Raw genomic sequence first — 15,328 nt, 5'->3', positions numbered from 1 at the left:
TTAAATGCAATCGCATTCGAAAGATAAGAGGAGCTAATGAATTACTATTGGAAAAATTTAAAGGAATTTATTTAATATTTCAGATCGCTCTTATTCACGTAATTTGCGTGATAATATGAAAAAGGATAGATAGGTTTCCGCCTTTGCCTATCAATTCATGCAAACGATGAGTGAGATAACGGAAGGATCCTTAGGCGACATCATAAAGTGAGCCAGAAGGGATATATTCATTGCAGCTTAACTGTATTTCTGCTTTCCTAACTAAATGGTCTAGCGTCTTGTTCCACAAAGGTCTGATTGGAATTCATGGAGTTATATCCTAGTGGAAAGGTTTTGAAAAAAGAATAACAAGAAAATAATCGGGAAATGGTCAGGATTCACCTACAACCGCTGCAAAGGCGCCCTCAAACGTAAGGAAGCCAACATATGCAAACCAGGCAACTTCGGGCAATGCTGGGTGATATAGAAGAATTTGACTTAATGGAATCAAATTTTAAGATATTAAGAATACTCACGGATGTATCGCTGTAACGGCTTTATGTGTCATAAATCCAGTCAAGCAAAGGACGATATTTTTACGTCACTCCCGAAGTCATCCGCTCTTACACAGGCAAGAAGATGCGAGCAAGCTTTACGTTATTACAAACTTTTATAGCACTTTTCAAAATTAATAAGTTTTCAAGCAAAGCGCGCACTTTCATTAAATTAGTGGAAGAAAACAAAAAGGTATCAAACGCATTGCACGCTTCAAAGAAGAATGCTATTAGCAGCAGCAGTGCCAACAGCCCTAATAAGTACAATATTTGTTTTGTTACAGTTACAGGCATTTTGAGAGAACTGCATGGATGGCAAACTGCAACCCTGCTCTGGCAGATGCTTTGTGCCGCAATTAAGCGTCCGTGTCTGCAGAGAGCGGAATGAAAGTCGAGAGCGGCTTGGGCCAACGCGTGTGCCGTTTGATGTCAAAGGCATGTCGCAGCGTACGACGACAAGTGACAGGCAACAGGCGACCGAGTGACGCTTATTGCATTCATTGACACCCTCGCTGGCAGAGCCACCCCTTCAACCACGACTTGCCACCTCTGACACGCCGTCAGTTTTTAATTACAATCGGGCAAAGTGTTGCCGCATTACTTTTCTTTTTTCAGGCGGCAATAAGCCACACACTAACCGTAAAATTTAAATGACAAGATTACATTTCAAAGACGGTAATCATTTTAAAACAAAATGAAGAATCAAAGCAAAAGCAATAAGAAGGAGAGCAATATCCTGTAATATGAAGAGCAGCTGCTGCAGCGGAACCACTTAAAGCCATTTGTTTTGTGTTTGTGGCTAATGTGTTTCAAAGTAATAAAATTTTAACTATTCAAGCAAGGAGCAAGACATAAATCATTTGCCATTAAAATAATGTTGTATTCGTATTTTAAATTATGATTTCTGACTACGTACATATCTGTGTTGTATCGAATGGTAGCTTATGTCGGAAGGCCGGCTTTAGTATAACGAACCATTCGCAGCATACGATTGCGAATGACTCACTAGCGCCGAGCCGTTGAAGAATTCTTGACAAATAAGCGTGAAAGAAACAGTTCCGATGCTAGCAAATAAATATTCTTATTAAGTCTCATCGAAAATGGTGCATTATACTAAGGCCAGCCTTCCGACATAAGCTGCCAATAAGTAGTGGTATATATAACAGCATCTTTTGTAAACAAAAAAACTTTTTATTTTATTTTATGATATGGAATTCTACTGAGAATCAAAACCAAAACTCACTTTTTTAGTGACTTCACCACAAGCCCACTCAGGTCAACCGAAATAAAGTAGTAAAAAAGTAATATTTGAGAGCTTTGTTAGAGATTTGCATATGGTCCGCAGCTACGCCTTGGTTGCCAACATACATAGCTTAAACATATAAAATGAGACTATAAAACTTTAAACTTCCTTTTGTGTTCTATTGTCTGAACAGACATATCTAGTTTACCGGCCTAAATTTAGCCTATAATAGTAATGGAGGGGTAAAACAAATAAATTTACTTCCAATGATAAAGAGTGAAAACTATTTTTTCAGCATCTCTATTAGTATCCCTAAGGTTTTAGCATCACGTAAAACGTAGGTACGTCCCAAGATGAAAATACTTCTTAATACTTTTAATGGCAACAACGCTCAAACCAGTTTAGAAGACGAATCCAAGCATCCAGTTAAAAACGACGGAGTGAAATCTCCTCACTCTACTATGACGAATAACAATTCCGTTGCTAAAAACAACAAAGCACTGTTAGCTCAGGTTTTCAAATGTGATGGCAGGAAGTTGATATGGCGTGTGTCGGGTGAACTTTTGCGTACCAACTGGAATCATACAAAATTCTATCTGTAAAGACAAAACCGGCCAGCCAAGCAATTTATTGGACCTTAATTTTCAGACCAAATCTTGAGAAACACTTCGAAAAGCAATATCGGTACACCCCATTTAATTACAGATTTAATAGCCGATTTCTATGGCATGAAAATAATTTGCCTACTCGCTTATTATTTTATTTATTATTTTATTCACTGACTTTACAATTTTTTTAACGGTTGGCATGATTTAACATTAAAATAGTGCAATATTTTCTTCTTCTTTTTTGGCGCTGTAACCGCCTAAGCGATTTTGGCCGAGTTCAGCAAAGCACGCCTCCCTCTTCCTCTGCTACCACCAACGGATGTTTTTAAAGAATGAACTATAAAAACTAACCAAAATTAAATAGCAGCAAAAATAATATTTTAGAACTTGTGAAAACTAGGTGCGGCTACTGTATATAAGTTGACTATGATTACTCGGCAGTTCTATCATAGTAGCACAGAGCCACTAAGCGCATTTTAAAATTTTCACGCAATAGCCTCATGCGATTATCGATTATATTTTTTGTTTTTTGTGTGAAATATTTTATTTTTATCAGCATTTTTCTTTTAATCACAATATGTTGAAATAAAAGTGAAGTTAAAAAAATTTTGCCAGAACCCCCCCTCCCCGAAAAAAAATCCTCACGGCGCCAGATACAGCATGGACAAGATTTCTGGAGTATATCTTTTTAGCGAAGCTCATTACAAAGGTTTTGATACGTCCTTGTCAAACGCTATTCAAATAACTAAGCACTGGTGGTGCTACTGCTGGTACGAAAAGGTGTAATGTATGTATACACATATGTCCATATGTACGCTTCTATGCCTATATACTTATGTGTATGTACCACCGTAATAAGTGCTATGCAGACACTTTGCGTAATTGCAATGCAACTATTTTTGCTGTAGATATTTGCGATGATTGCTACTTTCTCCCATTTGCTCTGGTTTTTCTCCGTATCACACACTTTTATGTTATGCCCGTCACTCGCAATGCGTCCATCTCAGCTACATATTCTCCCAAGTGTACAAGTTTGTATGTATGTATTTACAGAACGCATTTACTTTTCAATTGATTGCGTCAAAGCTACAAGCTCAAAGTGCATCGTTTAGAGTGCATTACAAATATTCATTTATTTGTATTTGTATTTATAAGCCGCAGCTCTCATTTCCGTACCCTTTCCTCGCTGCTTTGGTCAATCTTGCCTGCTGGTGTTTTCTATTTGCAATAATTGCCTACCCCCCCTGAGGTCCGCCACGATGCCCTTCGGACAGCAGCACTGCAGCAACGCTTTAAGTGGCCATCCAGAAAATGTCGATTGAGCTTCTGTTACATCGATTCACCCTACGTGTCCCATCGACTGTCTCATCGGTCGACCGACCGACCGACCGACCGACCGACCAGTCATTCGACCGCACTTTTCGCGGCGACCCATTAATGTGGTCAAGTGGCTGCTCTGTTAAGATTTTACTTATTTGTTGCAAATTGCAATTGCATTGCAACATTTCAAAGCGACATCGTGCAAGAAATGGCGGAAGAAGCAGCCGGTGATGCCCAAGGCGTCACTTGGGCTTTTGTATGCCAAGGGTGAGGAATGGAGTGGGTCCGGTCAACCGCATATTGGCATATTTGCTTCTGGCTGCGGGTGAAATGCCGAATGCATAAATGCCATTGTAAATATTGTGTTTGCAATTTTCTAGCTCAACAAGCGAGCAGCCAATTTTCTTAATTAATTTCTTTTTGTTTTGCACACTCGACTTTTACGATGCTGACGATAAGAAGATTGAAGTAGCAGAAGTAGGGAAATGCTAAGCAAAACCAGCTGACACTTATGTACGTAATGCGGCTACAACTATCAGAGTACAATTAAACGACTAAGACCTTTGTGTAAAAGGCGTAAGAATACTTAAGATAATTGTGGAATATTGAAGCAGTGACAGAATGCATGGAAGAATGTAAGCGTTGTTTTTATTTGTTCATCTTCAGCTTCATTTAAAAGCACTTTTGTTCAAATTATCTACTGCATACATTTCCGTATATTTCAGCCGTATTTTAGTGGTACTTTATATTGAACTATACTTAATTATAGTTATTATCATCATTCAAATACATTTGATGGATATTTCATAATTTTCTACTTTAAAAGTGTTCACCCTAATTGGCAGAACGGCAGAACCTGAGAACTCTATTTAATCCTAATGGGTTCAGAGCTTCTGTACCAGAAAGAAGATCTACACATCGGACAGTTATATTTATCGTATTTGGGTGGATTCGGCTGTAAATCCATCGCAGAATAGAACTTTTCTGAAAGAAGCGGCATTGGAATCCAAAGAAGTCAAGCTAAAGATTGCTAGAAAATGTTGCAGATAGGTTGCATAAATCAATATTAAAGTGAGCGCATGATTTGTTAAGCCGGTTACTAACTACTATGGCCTAAAACAAAGAGTTCTTAGTGCAGAGGTCGTCAGGATGAATAAGTTATTCCTACACTGATGCCCAAGTCTCCAGTATGAAACAATCTTCTTATTTGGCACTGAAATCTATTGTCGGAGTTTTTAAATTTGCTCGAAAGCTTCATTCGCAACTCGGTGTTTATTACACAGCCGTGGAATTTATGGGGGTACCAAATTTAGGCTTCATAGCCGAGTGATTAGAGGCAATGCCAAGCTTTGGATAGATCGGTAAATCCCATTACTCCAAAATCCTCTTTGATTTCAAAGTACGGGAGGATTACAAAATGTAAGGGGAGTTCACGATGAGTAGCATTTTAGTTGTAAAGTTGTTATTGGAAAAGCAACAAAACATGTGCTAGGTTGCTCCGTAGCAACTTTACGCCTAAATTGCTACAAATCATGAGCTCCCTTATTGTGTTTCACAAGAAGTTCGAACCAATTTGAAAAAAAAAAATCCTTGCTTCATTCTATAAGAAACTAACGTGTTTACTGAAATTATTATAAAATTTACTAGAATTAAAATATATAGTTACTTTAATTATGGTTTCATGTAAAATAAATTATATTTTAAAATTTGTTTTATTGTACTTGACTATGAAGCATTGACTCGCAACAACTTTTGGCATCATTTTCATGGTTTTTGGTAAGGAAGTTTAATTATTTTACTACTGTACTCAAAGTTTTTCATTTGTATCACCTGGACACATCCGTGGACCATTGCCGTATGGTATACAAACGACCATTTGGTGATACTTGCGCATTTCACACAACTCCTCGGCAAATCGTTCAAGTCAAAAATCTACAGGGTTTTCAAAATAATCTGGATCAGGAAATGTAGGTTTTAAATTTAATAAACAAGAATCAACGTTCTAGCTACAGTGCAGAGTTTGAAGAGTGAAGGCAGCGGAGATTTCTGAAATCAACGAAATAAGAAATTGCCTTAATTAAAAAAACTTACGATTACTCGGAAACGTTATATGTTTACCGTTTAGACACTGATCTAAGAAAGGCAACTGATTCAGTGCATCGAAGCTGTCAGCCGCGTCGGCGGAGCGTGGCTCCTCTGTAAACTTCTGTTGAATGCAAGGATTACGGCCAAGCTGAAAACGAACAGAAAACCATTTAAAACTACAATCAAAGTTTCTTTTTTTTGCATAACTTCCATAATACCTATAATTTGTGAGAGCATCATTTCACAGCAACAACAACAAACAAACATTATCATTTTCACTCACGAACAACAGACAGCGCGCAATCAGCATCGCTACCGTCTCATAACCATCAATCAAAAGTGTTGTTGTATGTCCAGCGATTTGTAGTATGTCGTTGGTGATTTTTTTTTTCCTTGAGCTGTAACAAGTGGTCTACGACATCGCCGCAGATGCCATAACACCCACCGCTCCTTCCAGTTTCTGGCTGGCTGCGCGCTGCTAACGACTCGACAACTCTTTTTTTTAATCAACTCCTTGTGCCCTACTCTTTTTCTTCTTTATTTATTTTCCTTTAGCCCTTTCAGCGTAGGTATTTCCATGCATTTTGCTCAGGGTCTTCATACGCTAAAGCGATTTAAATCCGTCAATTTTCTCAGTGTGCTTAACATCGCGTTGAAACGTCATCCAGTTCCCTCTTCTACTCGAGCAGTTGGGCCGTGTATACGTCGCATTACATTGACTTTGGTGAGGCAATTGGAGCGTGTATTCTTTCCACTATATCGGCTTTGTCGCCTACTCGCGGTTTTTGCTGGCAATTAAGCAGCCACGAAGAACAAGGCGCTTAGGAATAACAGTGGAGGAAAAATGGCCGAAGCCAACTTTGCCTTAGTATCGGATTTCGATACGAGTATTTGTTTTTCGATACCTACTCAGTACTTGGTTCAAAAGTATCGGTACCAATCGATGGTATCGATCGAAAAGTATCGAGTATGTACTTGTATTTACTCCGATCGTTTCATCCCAAACCAGAATATATTAACGTTGCTTATGACGTCCTAAAGACATCCGAGACTGAGCCACGCCTGTCTGTGCACTTGTCAAAACAATAAAAAAAAAAATTTGTTTCTAAGCGAAAGTAGGCGCCTAGCTTGCTCTTGATCCAAGGTTGGTATTCAAAATAGGCAGAACTGGATTAGAGTCTCCGATACGACGGAATTTTTGAAAATTACGAAGATTGTTTTATGTATTTCAATAGAGCTAAATTGCTTAAAATAGTAGTCTTTTAACAGAAAAGTTAATTTTTATAAAAATTTTATAAATGGGCCTAGGTACTTATCATAAAACGCGAGTATCTCAGTAACCGATTTAACAATCTCGATGAAATTTAACACACATGCATAGCTTCTATAAAGTGGACTTATTCAGGATGCATAGCGGAATACAAACGAATTTCTACCCTGAATTATACTATAAAGAACTACATATGTATATGTATAAGTATACTAGTTGAATACCTTGGTAATTGGCAATAACGTTGCCAAATAAGGTCTGATAACAAACTTTATATACAAATTTAAACAACTCCAAGATTTTATATTGGAGTACATATGTATGTATGTATGTATTTATTAAAATTTTTTTTTATTTAGAGTTTAACCTGAAGTCGTCTTCGTAAAGAAAAGCTTGACAAATTTTTTTTAACCTGAGTATGTTTGTACCTTCATCCATCAATATAATCCCAATTTTAATTCAAAATCCATTCAGTCGCCTGAAATCAAGCTCCATGCTTCCGTCGATCTTTAAGAGAAACGACTCAGGAGCAATTCGATTATCGTTGCGTACATTTGGACCAGGTGCCAGTTGAAAATTTCGCACCAACTCTGCAACGGCTACTTTGGCCTCAGCTAGCCCAAGTTTCATGCCTGTAATGAAGAATAAAAAATGCTGCAGCTAAACTTCAGGAATAAATAACCGTACACGAATGCTTTACCGGGACAGATCCGCGGCCCGTCGCCGAATGGCATAAAAACGCCCATTTCGCGATACTTCCGCACTCCACCCAACTCGTCAGCAAAACGCTCGGGCCAAAACTCTTCCGGATTTTCAAAGTAGTCAGGATCATGATGGAAAGAATAGCTAGAAATATATATTCCGGTGCCGCGATGTACAGTTAAAGAGGATTTATCGGAGTTTTGCAATGTGATAGACTCCGTGCAGATTTTAAAGAGCGTCGCTAGAGGCGGAAATATACGTAGAGTTTCTGAAATGTGAAAATATAAATAGTTGAACAGTTAAAAAAAAATTTAGTTCACCTTGTATACACTGATCCAAATAAGGCAGTTCATTGAGCGCATCGAAGCTGTCTGCAACATCGGTAGAGAGCAGCTCCTCTCTGAGCTTCTGCTGTACGCGTGGATTGCGTGCGAGCTGAAATATTTCAACAAATCGCAAAAATTAAAAAAAGTCCGTTTAAAAGTTTGTATAGCATTTTCTAAATAACAACAACTTTGACAAAACTACATAATTTGCACTCACCAACAACAGACAGTGCGCAATCAGCATCGCTGCCGTCTCGAAGCCATCAATCAAAACAGTTGTAGTATGTCCAGCGATTTGTATGCCGTTTAAGGATTTTTTATCCCTGAGCTGCTGCAAGTGATCGATCAAAACACCGCGCACTCCACCAACTTCAGTTGACTGCTTGGCGCGTACGTCCATGGCGTCCACCAGTAGCTGTTGGAAGAAACGATCTGAGGCGAGGGGGAAAAAACGTACAGGACGTATTTTTCGCAGCCACGGCCAGGCAGCAGTGCGTCCATAGTAGCGTACACATTCCAACGATTGCGAAAGCATAGCACTTGCCATGCAGTGTACAGGCGAAAGAGATACTCTGGCAGCAGTGGGTTTCTCTGGCACATTGAACGCATTCGCCTCAATGCCCCATATGAAATTAGACATAAACTGGGCTGTGAATCGGTTGGCAAGCTAAGTATTTGATTAAAAAATAATAAATACATTTTAATTAAAAAGTGAACGGTATTAAGTAAATATTACGCACTTCTTTGGCATCTTGAGGTTGAGCTACGGACACTCCGAGGAACTCGACAGCTTTCTGGGCGCTGCACCGCATTGCAGAATAGAATGAGCGGATCTAGGGAGAAAGAAATCGCTTTTTTCAAAAATATATTTGTAAAAAGTATTAATTTAATTCATAGTTGATTCAAATACCTTGTTAATAGTGAGTGCTGGGACCAACTCCGAACGTCGCGCCTTCCATTTTTCGCCAATGGAGACAAAAGGACTGGTGAAACGCAGTTGTTCCACTTTCTCGACTGAAAAATTAAAAAAAAACGCACATATCAATATATATATACTATAACATACGTACGATACATCTTTTCGTTCAGCTGTAGTTATTAATCTTTTCTTGGTAGAAAAAGGTAATGCATTCCTATTTTCGCACTGGGAAGAACCACGTACATATGTAGGTGTTCATTCGGCCAAAACAAACATTTTTTCGAAGTTGCCACTTTTTTTGTTTAGTTGTAAGATGGAGCGGTCTAATGTACATATGTATGTACGTGCTATTGGTGTACATTCATATGTATGTATGTACATATATATGTGCAATGAGCACTCTTATAAAGTTGCTTACCCATTGCGAAGATTCATTATCATGAAAATTTTTAAAATGTTGAGTTAAGATCTCCAAACCCAGTTGGGGATCACAGATAAAGAGCTTAGGCGTACGTGCTGTGAATATGCCCACATATTTTTCCGTTGATTTGTAGCGGCTGAAACCAATAAATAAATTATTTATGATTATAAACTATAGCAACATAAATGATAAAAATCTAATTTTATTTTGCTCGAAAACTTTTAATTTTACATTCTCCATTGAACAGTTGCTGAGCTTTTTTGTGTTTCACCCAATGTTTTTTGATCAACTAAAAAGTCTATTATAAGCTACATATGATTTACAGATAAATTTCATGCAACTCCTCGATCAGGTTGCACTGCCCGGCACTGGATTTCGGAAGCGTGCCAATGAGTAAATTAGGTTTAGGTCCTTGCACACCGCGCTTCCGCCAATAGTTGAAATGCCAGCGCAAGTACGATATTACCAGAGCGGATATGAAAAATACGAGTGAACAAAATACATAGACCGCCGCAATTGGAACCATTCTCAAAGAAAAGTGCGAGCATTTCCCACTACAGCCAAGTTTCTACTGGCTGAAATTTTGCAGCATCGAAGTGCATCGCATCTAACTACATACATATGTACGTACTTATGTACAGCCGAAACTAACTGATAAAATGGAAATATATAAAGATTACTTGTACTTATTTTATTATTTTTAGTTTTATTTTGTATATACCTAGAGAGTAGTCTAATTCTCCATTCACAAATGCTCATCATAACTAAATGAAATGTACTAAGTACATAAATATTAATATTCTTGTTTATTTACTGATATAGATACACACATACATACATACATAAATATTTCTAAGCTGTTTTTTCTGTTCGCAAAGTTTGATAGCGAATGTACCGATTTTTATACCTAACATGAACATGGAATAGTCACGGAACTTTGGTCCTATGTTTGTGAGTACCATAAGAAGGAGATATAGAAGCGTGAAAATACACATACACATATACATACTTGAATGATCACAACGTCGAGCTGAGACGATTGGGGCATGTCCGTCTGTCTGTATGTTAGAACGCAATGTAGTCTCTCAGTTTCGGAGGTATCCGACTGAAATTTGGTAAACGGTTGTATTTTTATAATTTTAATAATTTGACGGAACCGAAAAAATTTGACCACTATAACATATAGCCCCCCTACTACTGATTTTTCAGATGTGAGAATTATTGTTATTTTCACTAATTATCAACAGAAAGCGTTTAGTGAGAACGACAAAGATCGGGTCCCTATAACCCATAGCCTCCGTACAACTGATTGTTTAGATGTTGGGGTTTTTGTTATAACTCCTCCATTTTTGCAGTTAGGGGCATGAAATTTCGCACCATATTCACTCATTACCAACAGAAGAATGCTTGCATTGAAAATGAGAAAAATCGGGTCACTTCATACAACCGATTGTTCAGATATAGAGTTTTTCGTTAAAAATCCTTCATTCGGACGACTAGCAATTTCGTGAATATCATTCAAAGTCTACTGAGCAAAATTGTCAATATCGGTGCTGCATAAGCTACATATATCTCCTATACCACGGATTGTTGTGATAGAAGTTTTTGCGTTATAACTCCTTTATACATATCGATCATACACAGTGATGAAAATCACTTAGATATATATACAAATTTTGGTTAGCTCCAAGGCAACTCATTTCAGAAACAGTAATCGGTTGATTAAAAATTTTCTGACGTTTATGAAATGTATGAAGCCTTCAGCACAGCCGAAATCGGTGCTGCCCTTACTTACTTTTATTTTTATTTTGGGCACCTACTTTCGACTTTTTAAGGGTATTTATAGGCTAAAAATATTTTTTTGATATATAAAGGGGGCGTGGCACCTCCCATACAAACTGAATTTTTCATATGGTGTTTATGGTGGAGTACTGGAACTTGGTACGAGGTTTATTGGAAAAGAGGGTGTGTAACCTTGTGCATACTTTACTCACAAACGATTAAAAAAAATAACACCAGTTTCATAAATTGCATTTATTATATAAAAACGAAAATGTCGGTATTAAACAAGTAATTTTTAGCAAAAAAATCGACTTAATATATTTATATATATATATACATGTATCTTGATCCAATGATCTAAACCAGATAAGTAAGGGACCACTTCTGAGACACTACCTCTCCGATGCAAAAAGAATTATCGAAATCCGTTGACGTGGTCCAAAGTTATGCGGTGACATACTAAAAATATAAAATAACCCGATGAACTGATAACCTCCTCCTTCTTTGGAAGAATTTCCAGAGATTTTGTTTAAAAAGCTCGAAACTTTCATGGAAATTTTTAAATTTTTCTAAATTTTGCCCGAACTTTGAAACTTTGATTTATTTATTTTTGATTAAAGGGATATTTGCAGCTCACAAGAAATACAAAAAATGTATATAAAATGACGCACAAGAAATGGAAAAGAAATTTTCTTCTATGAAAATTTCGTAAATCGGTTGACAGATCTCAAGAAAAAAAATGCTTTTGCATATATTTATTTCTTCAAAAAAATTTACAGCACACAGCAAAGTACTTATTCAAATAGCAGAAATAATGAAAAATATGTTCTTAGATATTTCTTGAGCTGGATTCCAAGCTTAAAGCAAGAAAAATATTTTTTATAAAAAGATAAACAAAAATTTTAACTCGAAAAACTTAGTGAAAATAGTCAATATTAAAAAAATCTACTTGTGAACACTTTTTTGAGTCACTGTTTATGAATGTCTGTATAAGTTTTTATTTTTGGTGCCCATTGAGAATTAGAATCAATTCCGTGATTAATTCAACAAAACCACCTATCAGTGCTCACGAAATAAGGATAAAGTAGTAAGCGTGTTCCCACCGAATCTGGGTACTCGGTAGCTCGCTGTTCGGTAATTTTTCCCATGTATTTTGTTTGTGTAAAATAGTGTTAGTGTTTAGGTGATATTACCGAATATCGCGTTACAGAGTACAAAAAAACGTATCTATGTACATGTTTACAGTGGCGGCCAAATAATTAGGGGCACTATTTATTTATATATAATTGAATGTTTTCTTTACTTATTTTTTTATAAAAACATAGTTTATAAAGGAGTGATCCATCAAGGGCTTTTGTATTTTAATTTTAAATAAAACACTTAAAACAGAACCGGATGTCGAAATCTTTATACTTTTCAAAAATAATTTCATTCGAATGTTTTTAATTAAAAAATAAATAAAATTGCGAAAGAAAAAATAAAATAAAAGAGTTCGCATACATTGGGAAAAAGTCTCTGTATGAAGACTTTTGTGCAATACTGTATTTTAAATAAATAATACGGTGTGTGAAATAAATGATTTAATTTTTGTTGTTATCTTTTTTTTAACAAATATAAATCAGAAAATATTCTGGCCTACCTGTAATCAAATTTTCATGCAGTTTAAGACAATTTTTGGTACATACGTAAAAATTTATAAAAAAATACTACCTCCTTGATTATATCTTGAAAACAGCTAAGTATGTATGACGAGATATAACTGATTTAATCACGATTTCATGAAAATAGTTTTCTATGAAAACCGCGAACATTTTGTTCATTACCTGCAGACACTAATGACCATAAATGAAGATGTGAATGGGAGTGTGAATCTCATCGCTGGCGTCTTAACTATCGTCAACGATTTGCTGCTTGAGCGTAGAGATGTTTATAACAAATACACATATCGAGGGCTTACATATATTCAATACCCTCTTTCTGCACTTCTCGCAAAAATGAGATTCTGATATAAAAATCCACCTAAGACTTAACTGTCATCGGTGATATTAATGCCGACCTTGCATACCGTTTGACATAAGAATTTACTATTATATTGCAAACATCAGTGATGACAGGTAAGGCACAGTTGAGTTCTAACATCGTAAATTAGTTGTTGTGAAAATTGCAGATATAGGGTATTGCATATATAAAAGCGCAAACAGTCAACGACGTAGCGTAAACGTAGGTTGACCCAGACACGATCTAACTTATGGGATTCGCGTGTTACTGAAAACTCACCACCGCATGGGGTGACAGTGCCATTGCTTCTCTCTCTCTCTCTCTCTATCAACAGTAAATTTGATGTGTTACTACGTACGTCAACGTAAATTTACGCTACGTCATTGACTGTTTGCGCTTTAAGCCCTTGATATGTATGCATATGAAATAAAATCAAACCGAAAGTAAAAGCAAACATGGAGGATAGTAAGCAAACAGAAAGAATTGATTTCAGAGTTTGAATTGAATTATTCTACTCGTGCTAACTGCGCAGAAATACCCTGACGGAAACAAGTGATTTTGTTTTTTAAATCAACTAATTGAAATACTACTTTAAAACAAATGTAATGAGTAAATGTTTCGAATTTTTATACTCCTCTTACTCAAAAAAAAAAAAAAACCAATTTGTGTCTCGGAAGTATGAAAAAGCATCTGTGAAGTCCAGAACGCAAGCGTATTCGAAAGAAACATACTGACTTTGAAGTTGTTTAAACCAAATTAATTTTAAAGTAGTTGAAATTAAATCCACAGTCGGACAGTCGACTTGCTGCTTGCACACAATTAAAACTGAACATTTGAAAGCATATTTACGTGTCTAGCTGTGGCTGAGCATGCAAAGATGTTTGCTACAATTGGTCGCAGACAAGAATGTCCATGTTCAAATCTCATTTAATTTTAAATATTTAATTTCGGTTTTCTCAGTTATGAAAAAGCATCTGTGAAGTCCAGAACGCAAGCGTATTCAAAAGAAACATACTGACTTTGATGTTGTTTAAGCCAAATTCATTTTAAAGTAGTTGAAAATGTATGCAGGAAAAAACAATTGACTGCTTCTTAGGACATCGCCATGTTAAATAACTGAGTTCGTTGCAGGTAAAATAGTGAGAATTTCAATTAGTTATCATTGAAAATAAAGTAGTTTATAAATTACTTTCAAACTAATTCAATTTCCTGCAATGTAAAGACTGAACTTGAAAATAGATCGGTGCACAAATACGCACGTATCTAAAGATGTATGAATTTATGTTTGTGTGCATCACTTTTGTTACGCATTGAGAATTAGAATCAATTCAGCGATTCATTAAACAAAGGCACTTGATATTCATAAGATAACACCGCGTTTTCATTATTTAATAATAGAACGTTGGATAACTTGGAAGTTGTCTCGCTCTGTTAGCTTGGGTTGCCTGCTTTTTAAATATACCCTGTATCAAATCAGACCCTCGGATAGTCCCTATTGTTACCAATACTAGTCCCTCATAATTCCCCTGTCAATGGTTTCAACTGTCATTTTGTACAAACTTAATTTTGACAATAAATACAGCCCAATATCTAATATATATATGTTAGACGCATTTCTGGTTACTTTTCTACTACTTTTTACAAAAAGGTGTTCAAATTAATATCTCTTTCTCTATACTCTTCCAATGCAACCTGTCAATATATATTCAACCTTTAATAATTGAATCGTCCCAATTTGGCATCTAAAATACTTTATTGGTATTCACAAATACTTGCATAGCTATGTATTATATATGGGGTGTGTGGGGTTAGGGTGGTCGTTGGTGGTTCCCCCGGCCCGGGTATTCAAAGGGGCCCGAATTTTTCGTAAAAATTAAAATATATTGTAAAGTTTATAAATTTGTTTATTTCATTTAGGTATGAGAAAATAGGGTTTATAAATTCTAATGAATGTGAAAACGCATTTTTACGTACACATTCAAATTTTCTACGCTCATTTCTATATCTGGCACAGTCGTAATAATATAGTCAAAACAACCGCAAATCTAGCCTGGCCTGCACATATGTATTTAGCATCGCACCCGTATTTTCTCTTGCCGGCCCTGTCCAAGAGAGTACACT

The 15,328-nt window shown here is 36.4% G+C and overlaps 1 protein-coding gene across 1 annotated transcript; it reads right to left on the bottom strand.

Moving 5' to 3' along the window:
- Window positions 1–7,367: 7,367 nt before the first annotated feature.
- LOC108376466 (probable cytochrome P450 28d1) lies at window positions 7,368–10,015 on the bottom strand. Its single transcript, XM_017632690.1, has 8 exons — window positions 9,751–10,015; window positions 9,421–9,563; window positions 8,998–9,101; window positions 8,828–8,920; window positions 8,305–8,754; window positions 8,082–8,196; window positions 7,760–8,029; window positions 7,368–7,691 (listed from the first exon to the last, which is right to left on the bottom strand). Exons 1-8 carry the CDS (start codon window positions 9,951–9,953, stop codon window positions 7,519–7,521), a joined length of 1,551 nt encoding a protein of 516 aa, XP_017488179.1. The 5' UTR covers window positions 9,954–10,015; the 3' UTR covers window positions 7,368–7,518.
- Between the last annotated feature and the right edge of the window lie 5,313 nt (window positions 10,016–15,328).

Source organism: Rhagoletis zephyria, unplaced genomic scaffold (genome assembly GCF_001687245.7).
Source record: "Rhagoletis zephyria isolate East Lansing unplaced genomic scaffold, Rhagoletis_zephyria_1.1 Rzeph_scaffold_10473, whole genome shotgun sequence".
Lineage (NCBI taxonomy): Eukaryota > Metazoa > Arthropoda > Insecta > Diptera > Tephritidae > Rhagoletis > Rhagoletis zephyria.
This window is presented reverse-complemented; position numbering and strand designations above follow the sequence as displayed.